This window comes from Dichomitus squalens, assembly GCF_000275845.1.
Source record: "Dichomitus squalens LYAD-421 SS1 unplaced genomic scaffold DICSQscaffold_27, whole genome shotgun sequence".
NCBI lineage: Eukaryota > Fungi > Basidiomycota > Agaricomycetes > Polyporales > Polyporaceae > Dichomitus > Dichomitus squalens.
Genome location: NW_006766909.1, coordinates 209,971 through 229,792, shown reverse-complemented (window position 1 = coordinate 229,792; position 19,822 = coordinate 209,971). Strand labels below are relative to the sequence as shown.

The following is a 19,822-nucleotide window of genomic DNA, read 5'->3' as shown; positions in this document are numbered from 1 at the left end:
CGAACTCTACTGTGCACGGCGTGTATGCCCTACACCGTGTATCGTGGACTGCGGGTGTCCGGTGCAAAGGACTGGGATCAATATCCCGCCGTTGTTGCTGCTGATACATCTGGGTTCACAATTATGGTATGTTACAGATCTCTACAAGTCCTGAGGACACGCTGGAGCGCTGACCTCAATCGTTGGGAGTTCGCGCAACAGCAGGATGGATCGGATGACCTCGACCCTGAGATACTCGGCATCGAGAGCTACTTCATCCCCTACGATTGATCGTTTCGGCGCGTGGAGTCGGGTACACACACAAATCAGCAAATGATATCAACGAGTGGGATTGCGAGTGTGCATAGTGTGGCATAGGGGCATACAAGGGGCATAGGTAGAGGTGAGGTCTCCGCTGGGGACGACAAGAGTAATACAACAAAGTACGGCTGCGAGACAGATCCAGTCCGATCGCAAGGCACTATGTGAGCTAGAACGTACACGGTTCTACCGAGATAAAGATATGAAAACAACTGTACAACTTTTGGTACACGACGAAGGAAACAAGAACGAGACTACACGTGACACCGGATGCCAGCAAAATTTGCGAGAGAGAAAAGAACAATGCGGTGGTATGTGTGAATTGCGATCGTAAAGGTCGTAACAGTGCAGATGCAAGATTAGAGAATGCAGGATGTGATGATGATGTGTATGCGAGATGAGTGTGTATGCCAAAGCAATGCAGAAGTAAGAAAAATGCAAGACCAATACAGACAATGCGGAATAAGTTACCGTTACAAATGCAGCAACCTTACGACCACGAGTGCGACACAGAAGAGAGTCACGACGAGGGCAGCACAGCAGCGAACAGCTTTCCTGGCGAGAACCAGTCGCGCGCAGACCGGAGCCGCTTGCGCCGCGGACGCGCGTCCTCCGTCAACGTCGAGTGCGTCGGATGCACGCTCTCCTTCTCCGCAGAGCTCACGCGGACGTGCGTTGGCTGCACGGCGGCAGTCGGCGGTAGGCAGAAGTAGGCCTGAGGCCCGAGCGACCCGCTTGTCGACGCGGTCACCACCCAGTTCGCGAGTGCTTCGGGGGCAGACTCCGTCTGCCGCGTCTTGCCGCGGCCAGGCGAGCGCGAGCGGCGCCCAAGAGGCGAAGTGGAACGGCGAGGGAATGCGAGGCGGATGGGACGAAGGAAGGATGACGTGCGCGCCTTGCGCTCCGTGCTGCGGCGCGCGGGGGAAGAGGGACGCGACGGCGGGAGCTTCTCGGGCATCGACTGCGGGGAAGACGGCGCGGTAGAGACGCCGAAGGAGAAGGCCGGCCAGGTGACGGGCTCGCGCGGCGACGGCTGCCGCGAGGGTGCGGGCGTCGCTTGTACTGTAAAAAAAGAGAACTCGGGGGTGTTGGAAGCGGTGGTGTTCGCAGCTGTGGTTGTGGCGGCATGGGGGTAGGGGTTCAGCCAGGAGCGGATCTGCTTCCAGCTGTACTCGGACTGCGCGTCGTCGACGACGTTGTGCTCGCGGTTCGCGCCCAAGTCGAGCCCGAGAACAGGGGACTCAGAGCGCGGGGCGCCGGGGTGCGAGTCGTACGTGTCGATCTCCGGGTACTCGTCCTCGTCCATGTCGTGATCCTCGGTGGCGGTCGCAGGCGTGATGATCATCCCGAAGTCTTCGCGCGTGTCACCGTAGGGAGACGGCTTCGCGGTCTCGACCGCGCTAGTCACCAGCGGAGAGTACACGTAGCCGTCCCAGTTCGACTCGAGCGCGGTGTCGAGCGCGGTATGCATCGACGATGCGGTCGCAGACAGCATCGTGACGCTGTTGTCATAGTACTCGGGACGGTGCGTGTCAGTGTCGACAGTGAGGACGAGCTTCGGGCGCATCGCACGGCTCTCCCCCCAGTTGCTTCCCGCATGCGGAGTCACCGGCGGCGACGGGATCGAGGGCGAGGAAGACAGAACAGAGTACGTGGAGGCGGGGCTCTGTCCGGGGGTCTGGAGGGCCTCGAAGAGCTTCGTTGTAGTATATAGGGGCGAGGCGTTGGGGCTGGGGGACATGGAGCGTGAGTAGGAAGAGGGGGCAGCCGAGTCGTCGCCGCGCTGAGCGTCGAAGGAGGCAGACCAGGAAGAGGTGGTGCCCTTCTGGACGAGCGAGTTCTCGCGGGCGAAGACCATCTCGGAGTCGGACCCATCACTCCAGGCGGAAGCGAAGTCCTCCTGTTGCTCCTGCTGCTCCGGAACTTCTTGAGGCTCGGGCTCCGCCTCGGCGGAGGAGTCGCTATCAGGATCAACGTTGAGCCCTGCCTCCCAGGGACACCGCGCCATGGAGTCCTCGAAGATCACATCATGCGAGTAGAAGTTGTCGATCGACTTGAACGCGAGACGCATCTCGCGCAGCGTGATACGTCTGCGCCAATCGACCTCGAGCACGCGCGTGAGCAAGAGGTTGACCTCTTCCGAAATGGGGAGGACGGTGGGGAGGAAACGGTGCGGGTCCTTGAGATACGCCTGGAAGGTGCAGTCGTCCGCCGACGCCGACTTCCACGGGTTGCGGCCAGTGATGAGGTTGAGGAGAATGATTCCCAGCGACCAGACGTCGTTAAATAGTGGCGAGTAGCTCCGCGTGGGCGCGAAGTAGCCGCCTTGGCATTCTACAGAGGGTTGTCAGCAAAGGGGGAGACGAAGAAAAGGAGAACTGGAAGTGACGTACCTGGACTCATGTGGTAGACACTGCCAGTGCGGAACTCGTTGCTCATGCGCTCCGTAGTCGCGAGCCCGAAGTCGGTGATCGCGAGGCGCAGGCCGTCCTCGAAGCAGAGGATGTTCTCGGGCTTCAAGTCACGGTGATAAATATTGAGAGAGTGGCAGTACTCAACCGCGTCGAGCAGCTGAAGGAAGACCTCCTTGATGAGGGCGTTATTGCCCAGATAACGCCGCTGGTGCAGAATCTGCGTAAAGAGGTCGCCGTCGGAACAGTAGTCCATGACGATGAAGGTGTACTGGTAGTCCTCGATGACACGGTGGAGCGTCACAACGTTCGGATGGCCCGATGCGAGCTGGTGCAGGGTGATCTCGCGCATGTGAAGCTGGCGCTGGCGGACAGCGGAGCGCTTGTTGGAGTGTGGAAGGCACTTGACGGCGTACGATGTCGGATTTGACGAGAAAGTGTCGACAGCACGATAGACGATACCATACCCACCATACCCAAGGATCTCGACGAGCTGGAGTGCGCCGTTGTCAATGTAGGTGCCGAGCGCCGGTGGCGTGGGCGAAGCGGGAGACTGGGGCGAAGTGACCATGTTGGCCGTCGTAAGGAGGATGCGGGAGGGTGAGGGAGGGCGGAAGAGCGTGTGTGCTCGCAAAGAGCTCGCAGAGCGTTGAGGAGGACCCGGGGAGGAAAGGACGGAGGGTCGGGAGCCTTTATGAATGTCTGGCAGAACGTGACAAAGGGCTGGCTCGGGCGTGTCCGCCATGAGGCAAAGGAGTGATCGACTAGGGCTTGCACGGAGGCAGGCGAACCGCTGCCCGATTGAGCTGGGAAAAAGTGAAGCGGCCTAAAGTCAGAAGTTCGAAGATACCGGCTGGTGATCCTGCCCTTCTTGGTGTTCTTTCCGCACAACGCAGAGCGCTGCATAATGAACGACGTGTCGCAACGTGGGATCGATACGCCTCTTCATGCCCCCTTGAAGGCCATCGCTTAGCGACAAAGTTGGGCACAGCCGGAGAACTTTAGACTACACCGAGCACACAAGACACATAAGTGTTGGTTTCCATGTATATGTGTAAGAGAGGCGTACTGGGAGAACAACGGGGGCGGGGGACAATAGTCTCGGGCGTTCCTTAAGCGGACTGATCCAGATCTGATCGGCGTCCTTCACACGCGTCGGGCCGCTCGGGCGCTCATTGCACAGCATTCTTCGCGCCTTCCAAGCAGCGGAATCCCCGGCCTCTGTGATTTTGGGGCTCGACGCACTCCCAGCCTCGATTCACAATTCGGGGTGCATTCAAGCTAAGGCACCGGCACCGCTATCCTCGACGGAGCATCGTGTAGCAGTGTCGAACCTCGAGAGGGTGGGGTATGACCGATGACCCCAGTGTACTTCCATAGCGCCTGGACTTGAGATGTCTTCCCGGGCATATTCTATCTTCTGGTCTGGTTCCATAGGACGCCGATGGTCGCCTGACATCTGAAGATGAAACTCGGACACGGATTCGGATGTGTGGCTCGGAGCGGTAAATATGCTCCCGACGGCGGCGACGACGACAAGCCGCGCAGACATTGCCACTCACTTTCGCCGCCAACCGCTGCCGCAGCGCCGTCGCCGTGCCCGTGGTTCCCACATGTGAGGAACGTATAGACTGTGGTTGATGACGTCGTTGGAACGTTAGCTTAGCGTCACCAAGGAATGACATGAAAGACTGCACACCTTGCTCCGAGCCTTATGAAGTGTTTGCTATGACATATGCCGAGTAAACGACGCTCCATTCTGATAGTGGACGACTGAGTCGAGCTTCTGATCGACGTTATACCTTCACCGACGTCGCCACCAAATTTCAGGAACGTAATATCGCGCAGGTACATTAGCAACCAGAGGACCCTTCCTGCTGAGCTTTGTTCATAATCGCTAGGCATTCCTGTGCGCGCTGTGAGGGGATCCTCACGCTCTTCGCCATCTCGCACTGCGCAAACCCAATCCAGGGCCAAAACAAGCAAGCACAAGGGTGGATGGCTTAATGTCCGGGAGCGCCCCTGATGCGCGTGTATGAGTTGCGAGAGCTTGTCAAGAGTACCCACTGAGCGCCCTGCGCGTCAACATTCGTTGGAATGTTCCTGAATCCACTGACAGGCTAGGTGGACAGCGGCTGTCGCGGAATCGCAGCTCTATCACGTCTTGGGGAGACGGACTCGGAGTCGGGCCATCTTGCCGTAGGCCGTCTCAATACAGGACAGGCTCAGGTTCCGAGGGTCTGAACCCTCGTCTATAGCGGTGAGAGCCCAAGGGCCTGTGAGACACGAACGATAAGCTTAGTCCCCAGATACTTGCAATGCACACCCAGTGAGCCTATACTCAACGATGTTCCAGCTTTCCAGAAGCGGCCCTGCGGTAGGTGCGTGCGAAAGGCTCGCCCCGATAACTCGATCACCGCGATTCGTATGCAGCAGTGAAGGGATAGTGACGGCCTGCGGTGTCCTGAGGTGGTGCAATCGTGGTGTACATACAGTTGGCAGTTCATGTCCGGGAATCGCCCGCGTCCCGATAATCCGAGGTCATCGCAATCCATGGTGGATATCAGTGGATATCTTTGCTCTTCCCCACAGAAACCAGGCCAAGTCACAAGCCCGAGCTTGGGAAGACAATCTGCTCTGTGCCAGGTCATTGGATGAGCTGCGATTTAGGGATCCGGATAAGGCCTCGTAAGAGAAGGCACACCCGGCTGGTATCCGGATCGCCGCACCCAGGGCTCGAGCTTGTCCCATCCCACGTGGGATAACGCGGATGGAAGCGCCTGTTGCCTAGTTCGTCATGAATACGATGGTGAACTCTTCGGATTCCGAGATGAGTCCACGGGCTACTAGCATTGCACATGTCGGACCTATGCTCTCGATTCGAGATAGTGACGAGCCAGCGAGTGAGCATGTCGCGGTAGGGTCAAAACAGAGAAAAAATTGCATACCATGTGTGCCGCGCGAGATGTGCGCCGCCCCGTGCACGCCGCCACCTTGCGTGATGTTTGCAGCACGCACAGACGGTACGCCGCATACACCATATATGCTGCTAATCCATACAAGGCAAATGTTGGGGGAAATCCTTGTTGGTGACATCAGAGAAGCTGCAGGTGGGGTGACACTTCATGTTCGTGGAGGAAGCTGTAGCGGTCCTCAGACGTCCGAGGCTTACGAGGTCGAGTACTTAGGCTCCAATATGGAAGGTGGAGGTTCATTTCTCTGTAGTTATTGCGCTTTCTCCACTGATCACCTGGGTGTCTATGACACCAAACTGTCGATCATCGTGAGTTCGAAAGACGTTGCCTTCGGGCTTCAGCGCACGCACCTCCGAGAGCACCTCCTATGCGTCAGAGCTCACAAATGAGCGACTGCGAACGTCGAGCACGATTCAGAATAATTGGAACGCGGTGATCTGCATTGAGTCCAAGTGTTGGTAGGAATGCGAGGTAATGGAGGGATCAAAGCCAAACGATGGACACGAACCAGCTGCGAGTCGACCGCGACGCGTTTTGACGGCACGTGACCCCAATCTTCGGCATGTCACCAGCCTGGCGTTTTGCGCTTTTGCAGCAACACCCAAGTTACGACTTACCAGTACCTCCAAGTTTGTTCGACCTCGTTGTTCGTGCGCTCTCGTTCCTGGGACCTCAGGGGAAGTTCGTCTTATCCTATAGGTCTCTCTCTGTCACGCAGTACGATCGGCCTGCTTTCGATCACCATGCGGTCCTTACCTTCTCTACGTTCCGGCATCCAAGCCGGCCTGAGGCCAAGCCAGCGTTCTGTCTTTTTTCGGGTTCGCTACGTCTCTAGTACACCATCACGACAGTCAAGCGAGCCTCCTGCCCCTCAGGCCGAGGCCGTTCCCGCGTCCGAGAAAGGGAAGGAGAAGGAGGCCGTATCGTCTGTGGACGCGACGCAAGCTGTTGCGCAGGACGAGCTGCCGCTATTGCAGAGGCCGCTGGGAGTGAGGGAGAAACCGAAGGCACGGGTGAGGACGTGGTCGGACGCGAAGGAGAAGTTCATGGACCAGGACAAGCGGATGGAGGAGCGGACACACTTGTGCGTACCCGTATTCAATTTTCGAACACTCAGACATCCTTCATGGCTGGCTGACATCGCGCTGTAGAGCGCGGGAAGCGACGCGAGGATACTTCGCCGACCTGAACGCGACGCGGAAACACGGAGGCAAGACGTGGATCGCGCCGAAGGTCATGATCCGGGAAGACGTGAGTCCATGTTGGCACGGATAGGCTGCCTATGCCCTCGGAAACTAACCCCCTGTCCTATGTGCGCGGATTGCTGAGTTGATCCTGACAGAAAGCCCTATACTTCCCGGATATTCATGGCGCCACACTAGCCGGCGAGGAGAAGGCCCATACGACGAATATCCTCGACGGCAAGGTCTCAGTTTTGACCCTCCTCACCACGCGTATATCCGAGGTACCCCCAACTCTCCTCTACCCTTTGGCCAAGTGCGAGATGCTGAGTCAATCGCCAGATCCAAACCGCACACTTCGTGGAACCCACCCAAAAGGCGTTCGGCTCGAACCCAGACTTCCAGCTCGTGCAAATCAACCTGCAAGACAACCTCATGAAGTCCTGGCTCGTCTCCCTCTTCACGTCCGGCATCAAGAAACAGGTTCCCGAGCAGCTGTGGCCCACCTACATGATCTCAAACCAGAACATGGAGTGCGTGCTTTCTTCATTACATGCCCCGTCGTCCTGTAGCCGACTTCTGTTATCCTAACACAGGTACCTCCGCGAGCCGTTGGGGATTGCAAACAAGCACGTCGGATACGTCTACCTCGTCGACTCGGACAAAAAGATACGCTGGGCGGCCTGCGCGGACCCCAAGTCGGAGGAGGTTGCCGCGCTGACGACATGCACAAACGTTCTGTTGGATAGGCTCGCGAAGCAACGGGAGGCTCTCGCCGCCCCCGAGTCGTTGCCCGTGGAGAAACAGCCGTAATGGCCAATCACCGCTACGATGCTTCCCATACGACCTGCTCTCCGTCTCTTTCCCCGCTTGCAGCGTTGTCCAGGTGGCCTTCGAGAGCTTGGCGGGGTTCCCACACATCTAATCTGGGGTCTAGATATAGATCACTTAATGTAAGACTTCTCTGCTTCGTCCCTCTTCACGGAACGCTATGATGGACCTGGAGACGTATGTCCGTTGGAGGTGAGTACCGGGGGTACGCATGCAGCAGACAGGGGTTGTCGGGGATGCTGCGTTCGGGGGTCAGGCTGCTCGGGTCGTGCGTATGCAGTCTTCCGGGCTCTAAGCTTCTACGTTCAGCTTCGACTACAGCATATGACAATATTGAATCAATGGCAAGGAGTGTCCGGGAGGTTAGTATGCCTCACTACAAGAACTTCGAGGGTTGCCCATAGTTTACTCCCAAGAGCGACACAAGCCAGCCAGAGTCTATAGCCCATGTCGAATTAATATTCTCGGATGGACTAGTGCCCTCTCGCTACAGTTGTGAGTCAGTCGTTCAAGCGCTCGTATTTCGCCACATTCCGCGACCACTAACTGCAGCGTCCAACCTCTGCCCAGGAACCGTCTTTAGACCTTGAGCTTTGCTTACGAGAGCAACGAATTCCTGGGAAGGCGCGGTTTTCCATCTGCTGTCCTCTTGTGGAAGTGGCGGAACAGCTCTTCAATATCCGGCCTCAACGCTTGGGCGACATCCTCTAGGTTTCCTCTGCTGCCCCCGGGTTCAAGGACGCAGATGACCTTGAATACGACTTTGTAGGCGCTTGGAATGACAAAACTGTCAAAGAAGGGTCGCACAGTCATTGGTACGCAGCTCGATGGGGCTCCAGTTTGTCCACAGCTGAGGTCGCAGAGCAGATTGTCCACTCTTCTTTTGCACAGGTAATCACGAGCAGTCTTGCTCGGTGCGCTACGTTCTCATCAGGGCCACAGGCAACAAATCTCCGCTCCACTGGACGGAAGGTGGCCGAACCGCTGTGGAGAACAGTTGCACAACGTGTCTCGTATTCTCCTGTTAACGCCCTGCCCGCTAGTGAACACATCAGTACCAAGCATACACTCGTAACAATCCTTCTGGAGACGCCAATGCACCGTCCTCCAACCTGTCCGCCTGTGGTGAAGTGCGTGACCGCTCCTCAATCGAACGGAAGCACAATAGTGGAGAAGACAGACGGCGTGGTGGAGGTATATCGTGTTGTCTGATTCCCCTCATCTCAATGACATCAGTTGGCTCTGGGCTCTACTTCGACCGCTGTCGCTGCATCCCCTATGACGCAGGTTGAGCAGGAACAGAAGGTCGTTGACTTGGCGCTCGACTCCTGACACTGCGGTCCCCTCCTAAGGCTGCGGTCAAGATGGTCAAGTCGGAGGCTGCTGCTGTCCGTGCGCCTCACGAGGGGGTCGGTGTCTCACGGCAACTGGGAACGCTCTCTTTGGATCTGGGGAGGGAGAAGGACGTACTCTTGGTTTCTTCCAGCACCTTCTGCGGCCATCCAGCGTTCTCGTGCACACTGCAGCCAGATTTACGTCTCCTGCTCAGCTCTCGTCGGGGTTCGCTCTCCGAACACCGTCACGTCAAGAAGGAACAGGAATTTCGTACATCCGTCACACGTAGGGCACGCGTCCTTCTCAAGGACATCAAGAAAGGTGACGAGACACTCATGGACAACCACACCGGTGTCGGCAACCCTGGTTCAGAAGCCATCGCCATCGTGGGCGTCTTAAACAAGCTTCACCAGGCATGTATGTGTACGGGCGGATTTCGACTGCGCGGCCCATGATATATTTACAAGTCACCGTTAGATGTCTCGCGAACAAGTTTGAAGGCGCAAGACTTGAAACTCGTGCCGATCGCTACGAACTCCTGCGTTACGCCACTGCCGACCTACAAACGCTCCGCGCCCAAAGGTAGCTTCTCTTGACCTCTCGAGTTCACTGCGCAGATTTCCTGCGCAGCATCGTATCGTATTCTAGCAGACTTTTTGACCTCGAAGTTAGGCATGCCACGTCCGGAAGGGATGTGATCCGTAGGACCGATGACTTGATGAAATCGAACCAACAGGCGTGCGTTGCTCTTACAGCTGCTGCCGAGAAGCACGACCGGGGTATGCTTCCCAAATAGATGCCTGCTACATTTATTCCTCTCAAGCTGTAGTATCGTTGTCATCGTCTTGTCGCTTTGCGCATCGCGTGGTCCATGCTTTCTACTCATTCAAGCTTGCTAGACATCAGAATCTAACTGACGTCGAGTGGTTGCTTCAGAGTTGACCTTACCGCGCGGCGCGGATCGCGATGAATTGTAGGCCGATTGCACTTATCAGACCTGCCCTCACACGTCCAACGTGCTATCTTAAAAGGTGAGCGCACACCATATTCTATTATAACAGTTCTCTACTCGCGACCATCCTCGCATGTACTTCTGTAGCAGTGGCGAATGTTCCTGAAGCGCTTGAGATCTACGATAATGTCAGCAGAGGACAGTTAGAGGAACAGATGAGCATGAAATGAAGTTCAGAAGGGTGGTTGAGTCTCTGTTGCGTGTGCCAAGAGCCTTCGTTCCTATCGTTTCAAGATCTGGGTTCCAGGAAATTTGTACGGTGTTTGTAGAACTTCGACTGAATACTCATGGATATGACAGGTAATCGAAAGAGTCATTACGTATACAAGCTCTAGTCACAGCGCTCGACAACGCTCTCCTGTATGCGCTCGTGTCAGTCGCACTTTCGCATGTATTCGAGGCAACTACGGTACGCACCGGTCGGGAAAACGTGAAGTAGTGCATGGAAGTATATGCTCCAGCGTATCCGACCTCGGCGTAGACACACATGTATTCCCATTTACGCTTGAAAGCCTCCAGATCCTCCGTAGTCTCAAGATGAGGCTGGCTCCTGCGCACCTTCGCTATGGTCTCCGCGGTCCAGTTATTTTGGAGACGTCTGAGAAGTCGGTGCTGCTCAGTCAAAGCATGCATCGAGAATGATGTAGAGATACTCACGCTCCCCACTCTCGCAATGTTCGAGGATAATCTGAGAGGTTTATAGGAGTTCTCTCGTCATGATCTCTGGGCTGCTATAGTCAGTACTGAATGCAACTCACGATGACCAAAGTTCTCGACGCTCTCGAGTACTAAACTGCCTCTGGTAGAACTTGCGGCTGTCGATACAAAGGACGTCGCTGAAGGGCAGAAAGAATTCGGCCATTGGTATCTCCGCGCATAGTCCTCGGGTCTGATTTACGAGGATGTCAGTATCTATGTATCGTTTGTAGTGGTTGGAGGTACTTACTGGTAGACTGTGTAACGGGATTCCGGCTGAGTCGTTGCCGTGATCACCGCGCAAGCTCTGTCCGGCTTCAAAGCCCAGTCAAGGATCTGGAAGAATCTCGGAAGATACTTAAATCCCACGGCCTATGTACTGTGAGCAGATCTGAAATGGAAGATATCATCAAAAGACTTGATACATACCTCCACCATCTCAACGCTTATGAAGCCGTCAAAGGCGTGCTCAAACTCAGGAGGAAGATGGCGGTAATCGACTAAGTGAACTCTGACTTTCTTTTCAAGCCCTTGTTCGGCGATGCGCTTTTCCGCTAGGACTTTTTGCTGAGTGGATAGGGTGATTGTATCCACAGTACACCCGAGTTTCCCAGCCTAGGTGTTGAAGCAAATATCAGTCTCTATGTGTATTGGCAATCCAGTCATACTAGAGCACACCTGGATCGCAAGTGAACCCCATCCTGACCCAAACTCCAATAGGCGGTCGCCAGGTCGTAGTCTCGCTTTCTCAAGCAGATGGGCGATCTTATTCAATTGAGCCTTCTCGAGATCACCTTCGTGTGAACCACCTTCGAGGTCGCCACGGACCCCGCCAATGTCAGGAGTCCACAGCGCACAGGAGTAGGTCATATCCCTGCTGAGGAGCGCCTACGAGTTGCTCTTGAGTTTGCGCACTGTTATGGAGTAGCAGAAGTATAGTACCTCAAAGAAGTCATTTGAGCATTCGTAGCCCGTGATCTGTCGTAATCGCTATTGTCAAATCATACTCTGTACGTAGAGGAGGATAGCGGACGTACGACGTTCAACCTTGCGTTAGTAAGTGACTGTCCGAAGAACCGAATGAAGGCAATAGATGCTAGATTCTGCATATGACTGTAAAGCGAACGAAGGCCACTCAAGGATTCTCGGTTATCAAGCCAAAGCTGTCGTGCAGAGGCTCTGTCAGATGACCTGTTCGAGTGAATCATTGTGAACGGAGTAGCGAAGAGCAGACCTCTAGGATAGCCTTCAAGTCTGGCGTGGTGAAGTCCCCGTGCATGTACGCCTCGGAAACTATGCAGACAATGGAAACATCAGATGACAGTATCCAGATGAGGAAGAGAAACGAACAAACAGCCCAAGTCGTAAGAGAGATAGACACGAGCCCAGAATTTGTCGCACTTCACGCACAATTCGGCTTTGCGAACGCTTTTCGACGCGACCGCAGGGTCTTGCCCGTAACGGACCTCACCGTCAGCCTCTCGCACGATCAGGCAGCCTTTCTGTATTCCTGCCGCCAAGGCGCGCTGGACCGAGGCCCTCGCTATACAGGGATCAGTTGGCATACTATCCCAATCGATTGCGGAGCAAAGTTTCAGACGTGCCATGTTCCAAGAAGGCGGGCAAGACAAAGGCAGTAAGGCCAGCAAGAGGAGAGGAGTATCCTTTCACAATGTGCATGTCGAGGTCAAGTTGGCAGTGCGTGGGGTATCGGGTCAAGCCTTCCCTATGTGTCTTTGGGCAGAGCTGTGGCTGCAGTTATACATATCTTACTCAGGCTGTACAAACCGGGGCAAAAGTTGCGCTTCACGGCTGGCGGAGAAGATCACGGATGCCACACGGAAGCCTTCTTGAAGGGAGTGTCAGGTCCACGGTACGTTCTGATGTTGTAAATAATGCCGGCGTCATGGCCGCGCTCGATCGAGGAATCCCCACGCGCGGTGATCAGTAAACCGTGCAATGATTACTTGATGACATGGCGCCTGAAATTTATTCGGGCCACCGGCCGGCTGCTCAGTAGGACGGCAATCAACCACAAGAAATACATCACGGGTACCTCGGTCATATAGGACTTCCTCCGTCCCTCCAAATTTTCCCAAAGATCGTCGGATATTCATCTTACAAACATGCCGACCTCTCAGATGGTCCCGGGGCCGTGGAGTTCGGGAGCTTCCGCATGCCTTGGTCGCGACAGCATGCCGTACGCTCTCGTGGCGTGCGCGCGCGCTGCTTCGGGTTCTAGAAGTCCCGCTGCCAACGTCGTGCCGCCATGGTTCCTCTTCGGAGGCCGTGTGCTAGCATCAAGTCAGGTCCCGTGCTCGCGAGAGGTGTCACAACTCACCATGCTGCGCTTGCCGCTTTTCCGCTTGCCACGAAGCCAGCGGTACCGAACAGGCAGGAGTCTTATCCGCGCCTTCGTGGATACGACAGTAGCGATTACACCTTATTGGAAGGACCAGGAATCGTGCCTGGCGCCTCGGGTGGCGCATTACCGAATCCTGAACTCGAGTCTTGTTCACAAAGGGTCTCTACGAAGAGTAAGATTGACACCAAATAACGAGGCACTATCCGATTAGGATCCCAGTGGCCCCGACGGCGATCACAACCTCGACAAGTCGGAAACTACCAAGGTATCCAAGATTTCCGCTAAGGCCTCCGCAAGCAGTTCAGGTTTCTCTTGAACGACCTACGAGGGAAAGAACGGCACCATTGGAAAGGCCGTAATCGACTAACAATGCGGATAATGGATGGCTTACCAAATGACCTGCTCCAGGCAACCGGGTGATAGACTGCGGCACGCGGCCCTTGGAAGCGTCCACGAGGGAGTCTTGGCTGTATCGCGGTCTACATTTGTAGGATGAGGCTCCAATGTCGAATGGGGAAGGTTGCCCAGTACTCACACCAGGTCGTTCTTTGCTCCGAATATTATATGCAATGGTACTGCCCTGCAGACTGCGGAAATCATGTCCGTAGCCTCGAACGTGGACTCGAAGTCCTTGTAGGCGCTGGCTTCGTGCTTCTTGGAGCATTTCACAACGACGCAGTCCCGGCCCCCAGCATCACGATGTTCGCGCAGGCCATGCTCCTGCAACGTATCCATTCGACACATACGCTGACGAAGCAAAACGCTCGGAGCTCTAGAGGACGTACCACGAACAGACGCAGGACGCGGGGATCCCAGGTCTTCCAAGGATACTTCGCGCTCAGCCATTTGAGAGCCTCCTCCTTCGTAGACCAGCTTGCGCGACTCGCAGCGACGGACTTCGTGATCGCACCGACCTGCTGGAGGCGCTCTTGAAGATGGTCGTTGAAAACGTCGCGGTCGATCATGGGGGGCTCCACCAGGATAATGGCAGCGTAACTGTTGGGCCCGTTGAGGAGGTACTTCGTGGAGTACATGCTGTGGTTTCGACGGCACCGTTCAGTCCTGCAGGAACGTACGAGTAGTAGGCACTACATACATCGCAGAGCACCCCGCAGAGTGTCCGATGGCGACAATACGGCGGTTTCTTGTGTGGGCTGAACTCATGAATTGGGACAACGCGAAACCCCACTCTGAGATGCCTGACATATGCTGCAGTTGAGAGAAGCAATGGCGAACAAAGAGAGGGGCAGAGAGAACGTACTGATACCCTCGGGCCTATCTTGAAGAGCATTGTCGTTGATGACGGCTGATTCTCCATGGCTTTGCCAATCCACGGCCCAAGCCTCGTGAACGAGAGCACGGCGGCTGCAGCTGTCTTGAATTGCGAATAACGCTTCGATAGTCGGTTCCCATTGCTCTTTGTCTGAGTATTCAAATTTTCGTGAGATAGAGAGAGATGGTGAATGCATAGGGACTCAACACACGCAGAGCAGATCCGTGGGCGAGAAGTAGCGACAGAGCGCCACTTGGGTTACATCCCGTACTATCATCTCGAGAGTACCGCTTGAAAGCGAGCTTGAGTTGCGGGGAGTTGGGCTCTGAGGGATCAAACACAAAAGCCTCTATCTCCATTTTCTTGGACAACGGAGGTTAGCACAAGAAGGGGGAGCTAAAATGCAGCTGTCGAAGGCACACTCACAGCGTGAAGCGTCAGATTATGGATGGAGGGGAATATGGAGAAGATGAGCACATTCTCAACAGATTCCCATTACATTCCCGGCGAATTTGGGAACGTAAATGCAATGACTATGTTTCCCACCCAGCGCATTCCCAGAAAGGGGAATCTGGAGTCCCACGGAATTGAATCAGGTATGATTGATATTGTATATGGCATCACCGATACTAATCTATACATGAGCGCCTGAATAGTCGTGGCATTGATATCCCGCCTACGCGTACGCGTCCTCCCAATATGTTTTCATTCGCTAGCTCAAGCCTCATGCAGCTGCTCGCGCATCAGCAGCGCTGGCATTGTTTGATGCAAGTAATTGCATGGGCAGACTTGTGCATATGGATCGTGGGATACAAAGCGCAGTGATATCGATACATGGTACAATGAAAACTTGCAATGGGACTTCGGCACTTCTAGGATCATGGCCGGCGTTGAAGGTACTTGCAATTGCTGAGGTAGGCAAGGAGCTGCAGGCAGAACAACCATCTCTGTGACATCCGGGAGAGCATTGCGACCAGCGATCGTGAGGGTTTCCGGGGAGTGTCAGGCAGTTTTCCGAGGCATTATCAGATGGTCGCGAGCTTATCACCAAGTCGTCCCTCTGTGCCCAGTATTGGTTAGTGTTCGAATCCAATGGTCAGCACAGAATGAAGACATGCAAGACGGACTAGAGGTAGCTCTTCGAATGCTGGCACCAGAGCAGACAAGCCTTCAATCCCCAGTAAGGTTTAAGAGGCGTTAAGGTTCTGGCAGAGTCCACGATGTCGTCTAAGGAGCTGAGTGACGGAGAGGAAGCCGTAGACGCAGTCAAGTGCAGGAACAAGATCTTGGCCTGGGCCATCGCGTCCGAGAGGAGACAGAGATCAGGATACATGGCCAGGAGTAGGAGCGCTGTGAGGAACAAAACGCTGTTCTCGCTGGAAAGACCATCACGCTCGAGGTTGAGTCCTCCGACACCATCGACTATGTACTCACTGGAGGAATGCCCCATCACGGCCTGCGGCGTTGATGATAGTCCGATCTTCATGTGCAGCTGACGCATACACGCTGCCCGATGGTTTGCCAAGTTGATGCGGTCTGCACAGTGGCGATGTCGTATCCCAATGCCTTCTTGGAGCACTTGCTCTTGCAAGAGCATTGAGTCAGTTGTTTCCAGCGGGGTAGGGTAGACATGGTGTAGTATGAACGAGGAATATGATTTTGTTTGAACACAGTGTGCGTCATGAAGCTTCGAGGTGAACCAGGTGCGCTCCAAGTCGACGACGGTCACGCATGCTGGTGAATCCGGAAGGCCGTGGACATGGCCTCCGAGTCAAGTTCGCACGGATTGATAACGTTAACAGGTTATCTGACAGAAATTACAGGACTTATTTTGACGCATTGGGCATCACGGTTTGGGTACGAGGGAATATTAATACAATGGGAATGTCATTGAAACATGTAAATACTGAAGATGTTTCCGAGTACGGGGAACATTCATGGGAATCTGGTGGGAATGTCGGGGGAATCCGCGCATCCCCCCCCATGTTCCCAACCTCCGTATTCTTGGGCTTCACGCTGTGACTGGGACGAGCGCGCGGGTTGTGGTATTTTAGCGCTGAGTGCCAGTGGTGAGAGCGCTCGGAGTTCTCGGTCTTCTTCTGCTGGACAGCGGCCGCGGCGTGCATCTGGGTCGAGAAGCTTGTCAAATACAATTTCGAAGCGATGCTGCGTGTCTCACCCGTCCTACCGGCGCTTCTACTTGGAGCTCGTCGATGTGATGCGCCCCAGCGTCTACGGTGTGGCTTTTGTCTCAGACTGTCTGCCAGTGAGCGGCGCCCGGTAATCACTGCGGTAAGGCACAATCGCCGATGGGAGGCTTCGATGATCTCGAAGTATATCTTCCATAATTCGGTTAACACCATCATAGCAGTTCCATGACACTACAATTCGCTTGAGATTTCGTGCATGATTCTGCCGGAATTTTTGAAGGCGGCCCTCGGTATATACCCGTACCCCGTCGCCCATTATGGTGCACGAGCCTCAGTGGCAGGGCCGGCGGTGATCGGTCCCTGACGCGGACGGCCCTTGGCCCTTGCGGTCGTCTATGTACCAGTAAGTATACTAGTAAGTACTGTGGCTATATCCGCTTGTGCACTGCGTGCACCCCCTTCTCAAGTCTCTCCATGGACACTACAGAGCACTCATCCCAAGTCAAAGAGGAGGGATCCGAGACATACCCCCTTGATGAAGCCTCACTCTCGCCTCGAAATGGCACCGAAAGCCTTCAGTCTGTACCGGACGGCGGTTTCACTGCATGGATGACTGTCAGTGGCGCGTGAGATATCTAAACATATGCACTCCCAAAACATGTCGCTCAACACACCTCCGTTCGCAGGTGGCTTGTCATGTTCTCAACGTTTGGGTGAGTAAAGTCTACTCATTGCAAGGACTCAGAATCGTGAACAGCCTTTGTCAGGTATATCTACGCTTTTGGAGTATACCAAGGTTAGTGTCGCTCGTCTCATGCAGCGCACGTCGTGACACTCAACGGCCATCGTAGATTTCTACACCCGCATATACCTGAACGATAGTTCTGCAAGTCGAATTGCGTAATACGTCCTCCCGTGAACTTGTCCTCGGAAGCATCTCACTCAAGCTAATTGGCACAGATGGATCGGTAGTTTCCAGCTCATGATGCCCTTCCTGCTGGGTATCGTCACCGGCAAATTGTTTGACGAAGGCTACTTCCATATCCTCACTGGCCTTGGATCCCTATTGTTCACTTTCTCGTACGTTACCCCTTGTATTCGTCGAATTGATGCTGTTTTCATCCTCGGCCTAGTCTCTTCATGTTGTCGCTGGCAAAGCCAAACCATTATTATCAAGTACGTCCTGTCCAAAACATCAAAGCTTGTACAGTAGTGAAGTTCCGCATCTACCGCCTCAGGTCTTCCTGAGCCAAGGTTTGGGAATGGGCCTAGGCCTAGGCCTGCTTTTCATCCCTACCCTGAGCATTCCGGTGCATCATTTCAAGCGTCGCAGAGTCTTTGCTACCGGCGTGATCCTCAGCGGTAATTCTGCTGGTGCATTGGTCTTCCCCATTAGTACGTGCCCAGAACTGCTGTCTGTTGTCGTGTCTGATGCTCATACATCGTTCTTTCGTGTGAATACAGTGCTCAAGTATGTTATTACGGAGACCATGTCGATCTATGGAGACTGAATCTCTCCGCAGCCATCTCATACCGACCATAGGATTCGGGGGCGCCGTCCGTGCAAGCGCGTACCTGGTTCTGGGCTTCGTCTTTATCGGAAACCTGTGCATGCGTACTCGTCGTATCTCATCCTCTTCAGCGTCGGCCCACGAGAAACCCGACATAGGATCGTTCTTCAGAGATGGACCATACCTCCTGTGCATGGTCGGGTAGGTTTTTATGTTCTCGGGCTGTCCACGTATCCTCCACTGATGTGGTAACAAATTAACCAGGGCCTTTTTCATCAGCTTCGGGCTGTACTTCCCTGGTGCGTATAATTCCCCTTTGGTAGAGCCTTTTGCCCGCGTCGGTATCCACTAACACTTTATATTTTAGTGATCTACATCCAGCTCTACTCGGTGTTACACAACATCGACGCGAACCTGGCCTTCTACTCCGTACGTGTCCCTCCTCTTACTACGAACGGGTGGAGTGAGGCGCATCGATGACACCTCAACTACGCAGCTCGCTATCATGAACGGCAGCGGCGGCGTCGGTCGCCTCATCGGCAACTACGTCGCCGACAGCCGCGGGTCGTTCAACCTCTTCGTTCCGTGCGCGTTCATAGTAGGGGGCACGATCTGGGCAGTCCTCGGCATGTAAGAATCCTCGTGCGTTTGTCCTGCGATGCCGCGCCTCACGCCACGTCCAGAAACACGGCGGCGTCCCTCGTCGCGGTCAGCGTCCTGTACGGGGTCTTCTCCGGAGCGTGTCAGTCGATTCCGCCTCCCCCATCTCTGCAGCTTGCGCGTGCTTACAAGTTTATGCGTTGGGCCCGCCCCCGGGCACTCACGCTCTCCTGTGCCACTCTCAGACCTCAGTCTCAGCATCGCCGCCCTGGCATCGTTGGCCAAGACTCCTAAAGAAGCCGGGTGAGCGGACTCTCTCCAAGACAGACCCAGCCGTTCCCTGCTCGTTCAACTTATCATCTTTGCGACACAACAGCGCACGGACCGGAATCGCGCTCGCCTTGAGCAGCCTCGGGACGCTGGGCGCGGCCCCCATCCAGGGCGCACTGCTCACCGGGTCTTTCCACTGGATCCGCCCCATCGCCTTCTCTGCGGTGAGTCCCCATGCTGAGTGGTTCCCGAGCGAGGGCAGCAGCCTGAGTTTCACTCACGTTCACATGCCCAACAGAGCCTTGTCTTCGTGGCGTCTTTCCTGTTCCTGTGGGCGCGCATGATGGTGGCGACAAGGAGGAACACTCAGATCGTGTGAAGTATTTGACGTTGTATTTTTGATGAGCCTTTGGAAAATGCTGCATTAGGGAACTTGCATAGAGAGAAATGCGATGACATGTGGGATTCCGAGGAGAGCCGAAGCTAACCGGTAACCGGAAACCCTTGATCGAACCTTGTTTGAGCAACAACAGGATGACGGCCTGGCGTCTATGGATGACACGCGACACTACAGCCCTACACAGCGACAGTGGCAACTACATGTGTCACTGGCACGGAGCGAGTCTCTTCGTGACACATGCCGAGCTCGCAATCACTATCTTACCCGAGGTGCGAAGTGATAGCCCGGTCATGAAGAGAACATGCAGCGGCGCCACCCAGCAACGAGGGCAGTGGGTCCTTCACCATTTACGTACTTGGGCTTCCGACTGACAGAGAAGATTATTCTGATTGTATCACTGTCCGATGGCTGCAGGACCAGAATACAAGTTGTTGACGTATTACCGGTTCACCAATGGTGCAGACGACGTCCACTGCGAGGGAATGCAGTCGTGCTGGCATTCGTTGTGAATG

General features: G+C 54.9%; 7 protein-coding genes across 7 annotated transcripts; 3 read left to right on the top strand and 4 right to left on the bottom strand.

Annotated features, from left to right (window-relative positions):
* Positions 1-538: 538 nt before the first annotated feature.
* On the bottom strand, positions 539-3,853 carry DICSQDRAFT_138491 (kinase-like protein). The gene is made up of 3 exons (XM_007367655.1): positions 3,781-3,853; positions 2,694-3,717; positions 539-2,634 (listed from the first exon to the last, which is right to left on the bottom strand). The coding sequence occupies exons 2-3, from the start codon at positions 3,280-3,282 to the stop codon at positions 821-823; spliced, it is 2,403 nt and encodes an 800-aa protein (XP_007367717.1). The 5' UTR covers positions 3,283-3,717; positions 3,781-3,853; the 3' UTR covers positions 539-820.
* A 417-nt stretch (positions 3,854-4,270) lies between these two features.
* DICSQDRAFT_138490 (uncharacterized protein) lies at positions 4,271-5,579 on the bottom strand. The gene is made up of 3 exons (XM_007367654.1): positions 5,058-5,579; positions 4,411-4,987; positions 4,271-4,342 (listed from the first exon to the last, which is right to left on the bottom strand). Exons 1-2 carry the CDS (start codon positions 5,264-5,266, stop codon positions 4,921-4,923), a joined length of 276 nt encoding a protein of 91 aa, XP_007367716.1. The 5' UTR covers positions 5,267-5,579; the 3' UTR covers positions 4,271-4,342; positions 4,411-4,920.
* A 728-nt stretch (positions 5,580-6,307) lies between these two features.
* Positions 6,308-8,454, top strand: DICSQDRAFT_138488 (uncharacterized protein). Its single transcript, XM_007367653.1, has 6 exons — positions 6,308-6,770; positions 6,838-6,937; positions 7,029-7,151; positions 7,210-7,400; positions 7,464-8,193; positions 8,269-8,454. Exons 1-5 carry the CDS (start codon positions 6,430-6,432, stop codon positions 7,678-7,680), a joined length of 972 nt encoding a protein of 323 aa, XP_007367715.1. The 5' UTR covers positions 6,308-6,429; the 3' UTR covers positions 7,681-8,193; positions 8,269-8,454.
* Positions 8,455-8,976: 522 nt separating this feature from the next.
* Positions 8,977-9,629, top strand: DICSQDRAFT_171947 (uncharacterized protein; the record flags this gene model as incomplete). Its single annotated transcript, XM_007367652.1, has 3 exons — positions 8,977-8,985; positions 9,051-9,450; positions 9,511-9,629. 3 exons carry the CDS (start codon positions 8,977-8,979, stop codon positions 9,627-9,629), a joined length of 528 nt encoding a protein of 175 aa, XP_007367714.1.
* A 705-nt stretch (positions 9,630-10,334) lies between these two features.
* DICSQDRAFT_181888 (CFS1-like protein) lies at positions 10,335-12,348 on the bottom strand (the record flags this gene model as incomplete). Its single annotated transcript, XM_007367651.1, has 12 exons — positions 10,335-10,403; positions 10,463-10,643; positions 10,703-10,733; positions 10,804-10,934; positions 10,992-11,113; positions 11,171-11,356; positions 11,420-11,629; positions 11,684-11,719; positions 11,779-11,904; positions 11,976-12,034; positions 12,096-12,284; positions 12,342-12,348. 12 exons carry the CDS (start codon positions 12,346-12,348, stop codon positions 10,377-10,379), a joined length of 1,305 nt encoding a protein of 434 aa, XP_007367713.1. The 3' UTR covers positions 10,335-10,376.
* Positions 12,349-12,376: 28 nt separating this feature from the next.
* DICSQDRAFT_108697 (alpha/beta-hydrolase) lies at positions 12,377-14,738 on the bottom strand (the record flags this gene model as incomplete). The annotated part of the gene is made up of 9 exons (XM_007367650.1): positions 12,377-12,723; positions 12,798-13,035; positions 13,083-13,427; positions 13,498-13,585; positions 13,642-13,826; positions 13,892-14,141; positions 14,203-14,305; positions 14,368-14,529; positions 14,591-14,738. The coding sequence occupies 7 exons, from the start codon at positions 14,736-14,738 to the stop codon at positions 13,341-13,343; spliced, it is 1,023 nt and encodes a 340-aa protein (XP_007367712.1). The 3' UTR covers positions 12,377-12,723; positions 12,798-13,035; positions 13,083-13,340.
* A 2,376-nt stretch (positions 14,739-17,114) lies between these two features.
* On the top strand, positions 17,115-19,303 carry DICSQDRAFT_89164 (MFS general substrate transporter). Its single transcript, XM_007367649.1, has 16 exons — positions 17,115-17,155; positions 17,216-17,242; positions 17,297-17,325; positions 17,381-17,429; positions 17,490-17,609; positions 17,663-17,705; positions 17,768-17,924; positions 17,994-18,000; positions 18,053-18,241; positions 18,305-18,339; positions 18,408-18,469; positions 18,537-18,670; positions 18,724-18,782; positions 18,886-18,943; positions 19,017-19,134; positions 19,209-19,303. Exons 1-16 carry the CDS (start codon positions 17,139-17,141, stop codon positions 19,287-19,289), a joined length of 1,185 nt encoding a protein of 394 aa, XP_007367711.1. The 5' UTR covers positions 17,115-17,138; the 3' UTR covers positions 19,290-19,303.
* Positions 19,304-19,822: the final 519 nt, after the last annotated feature.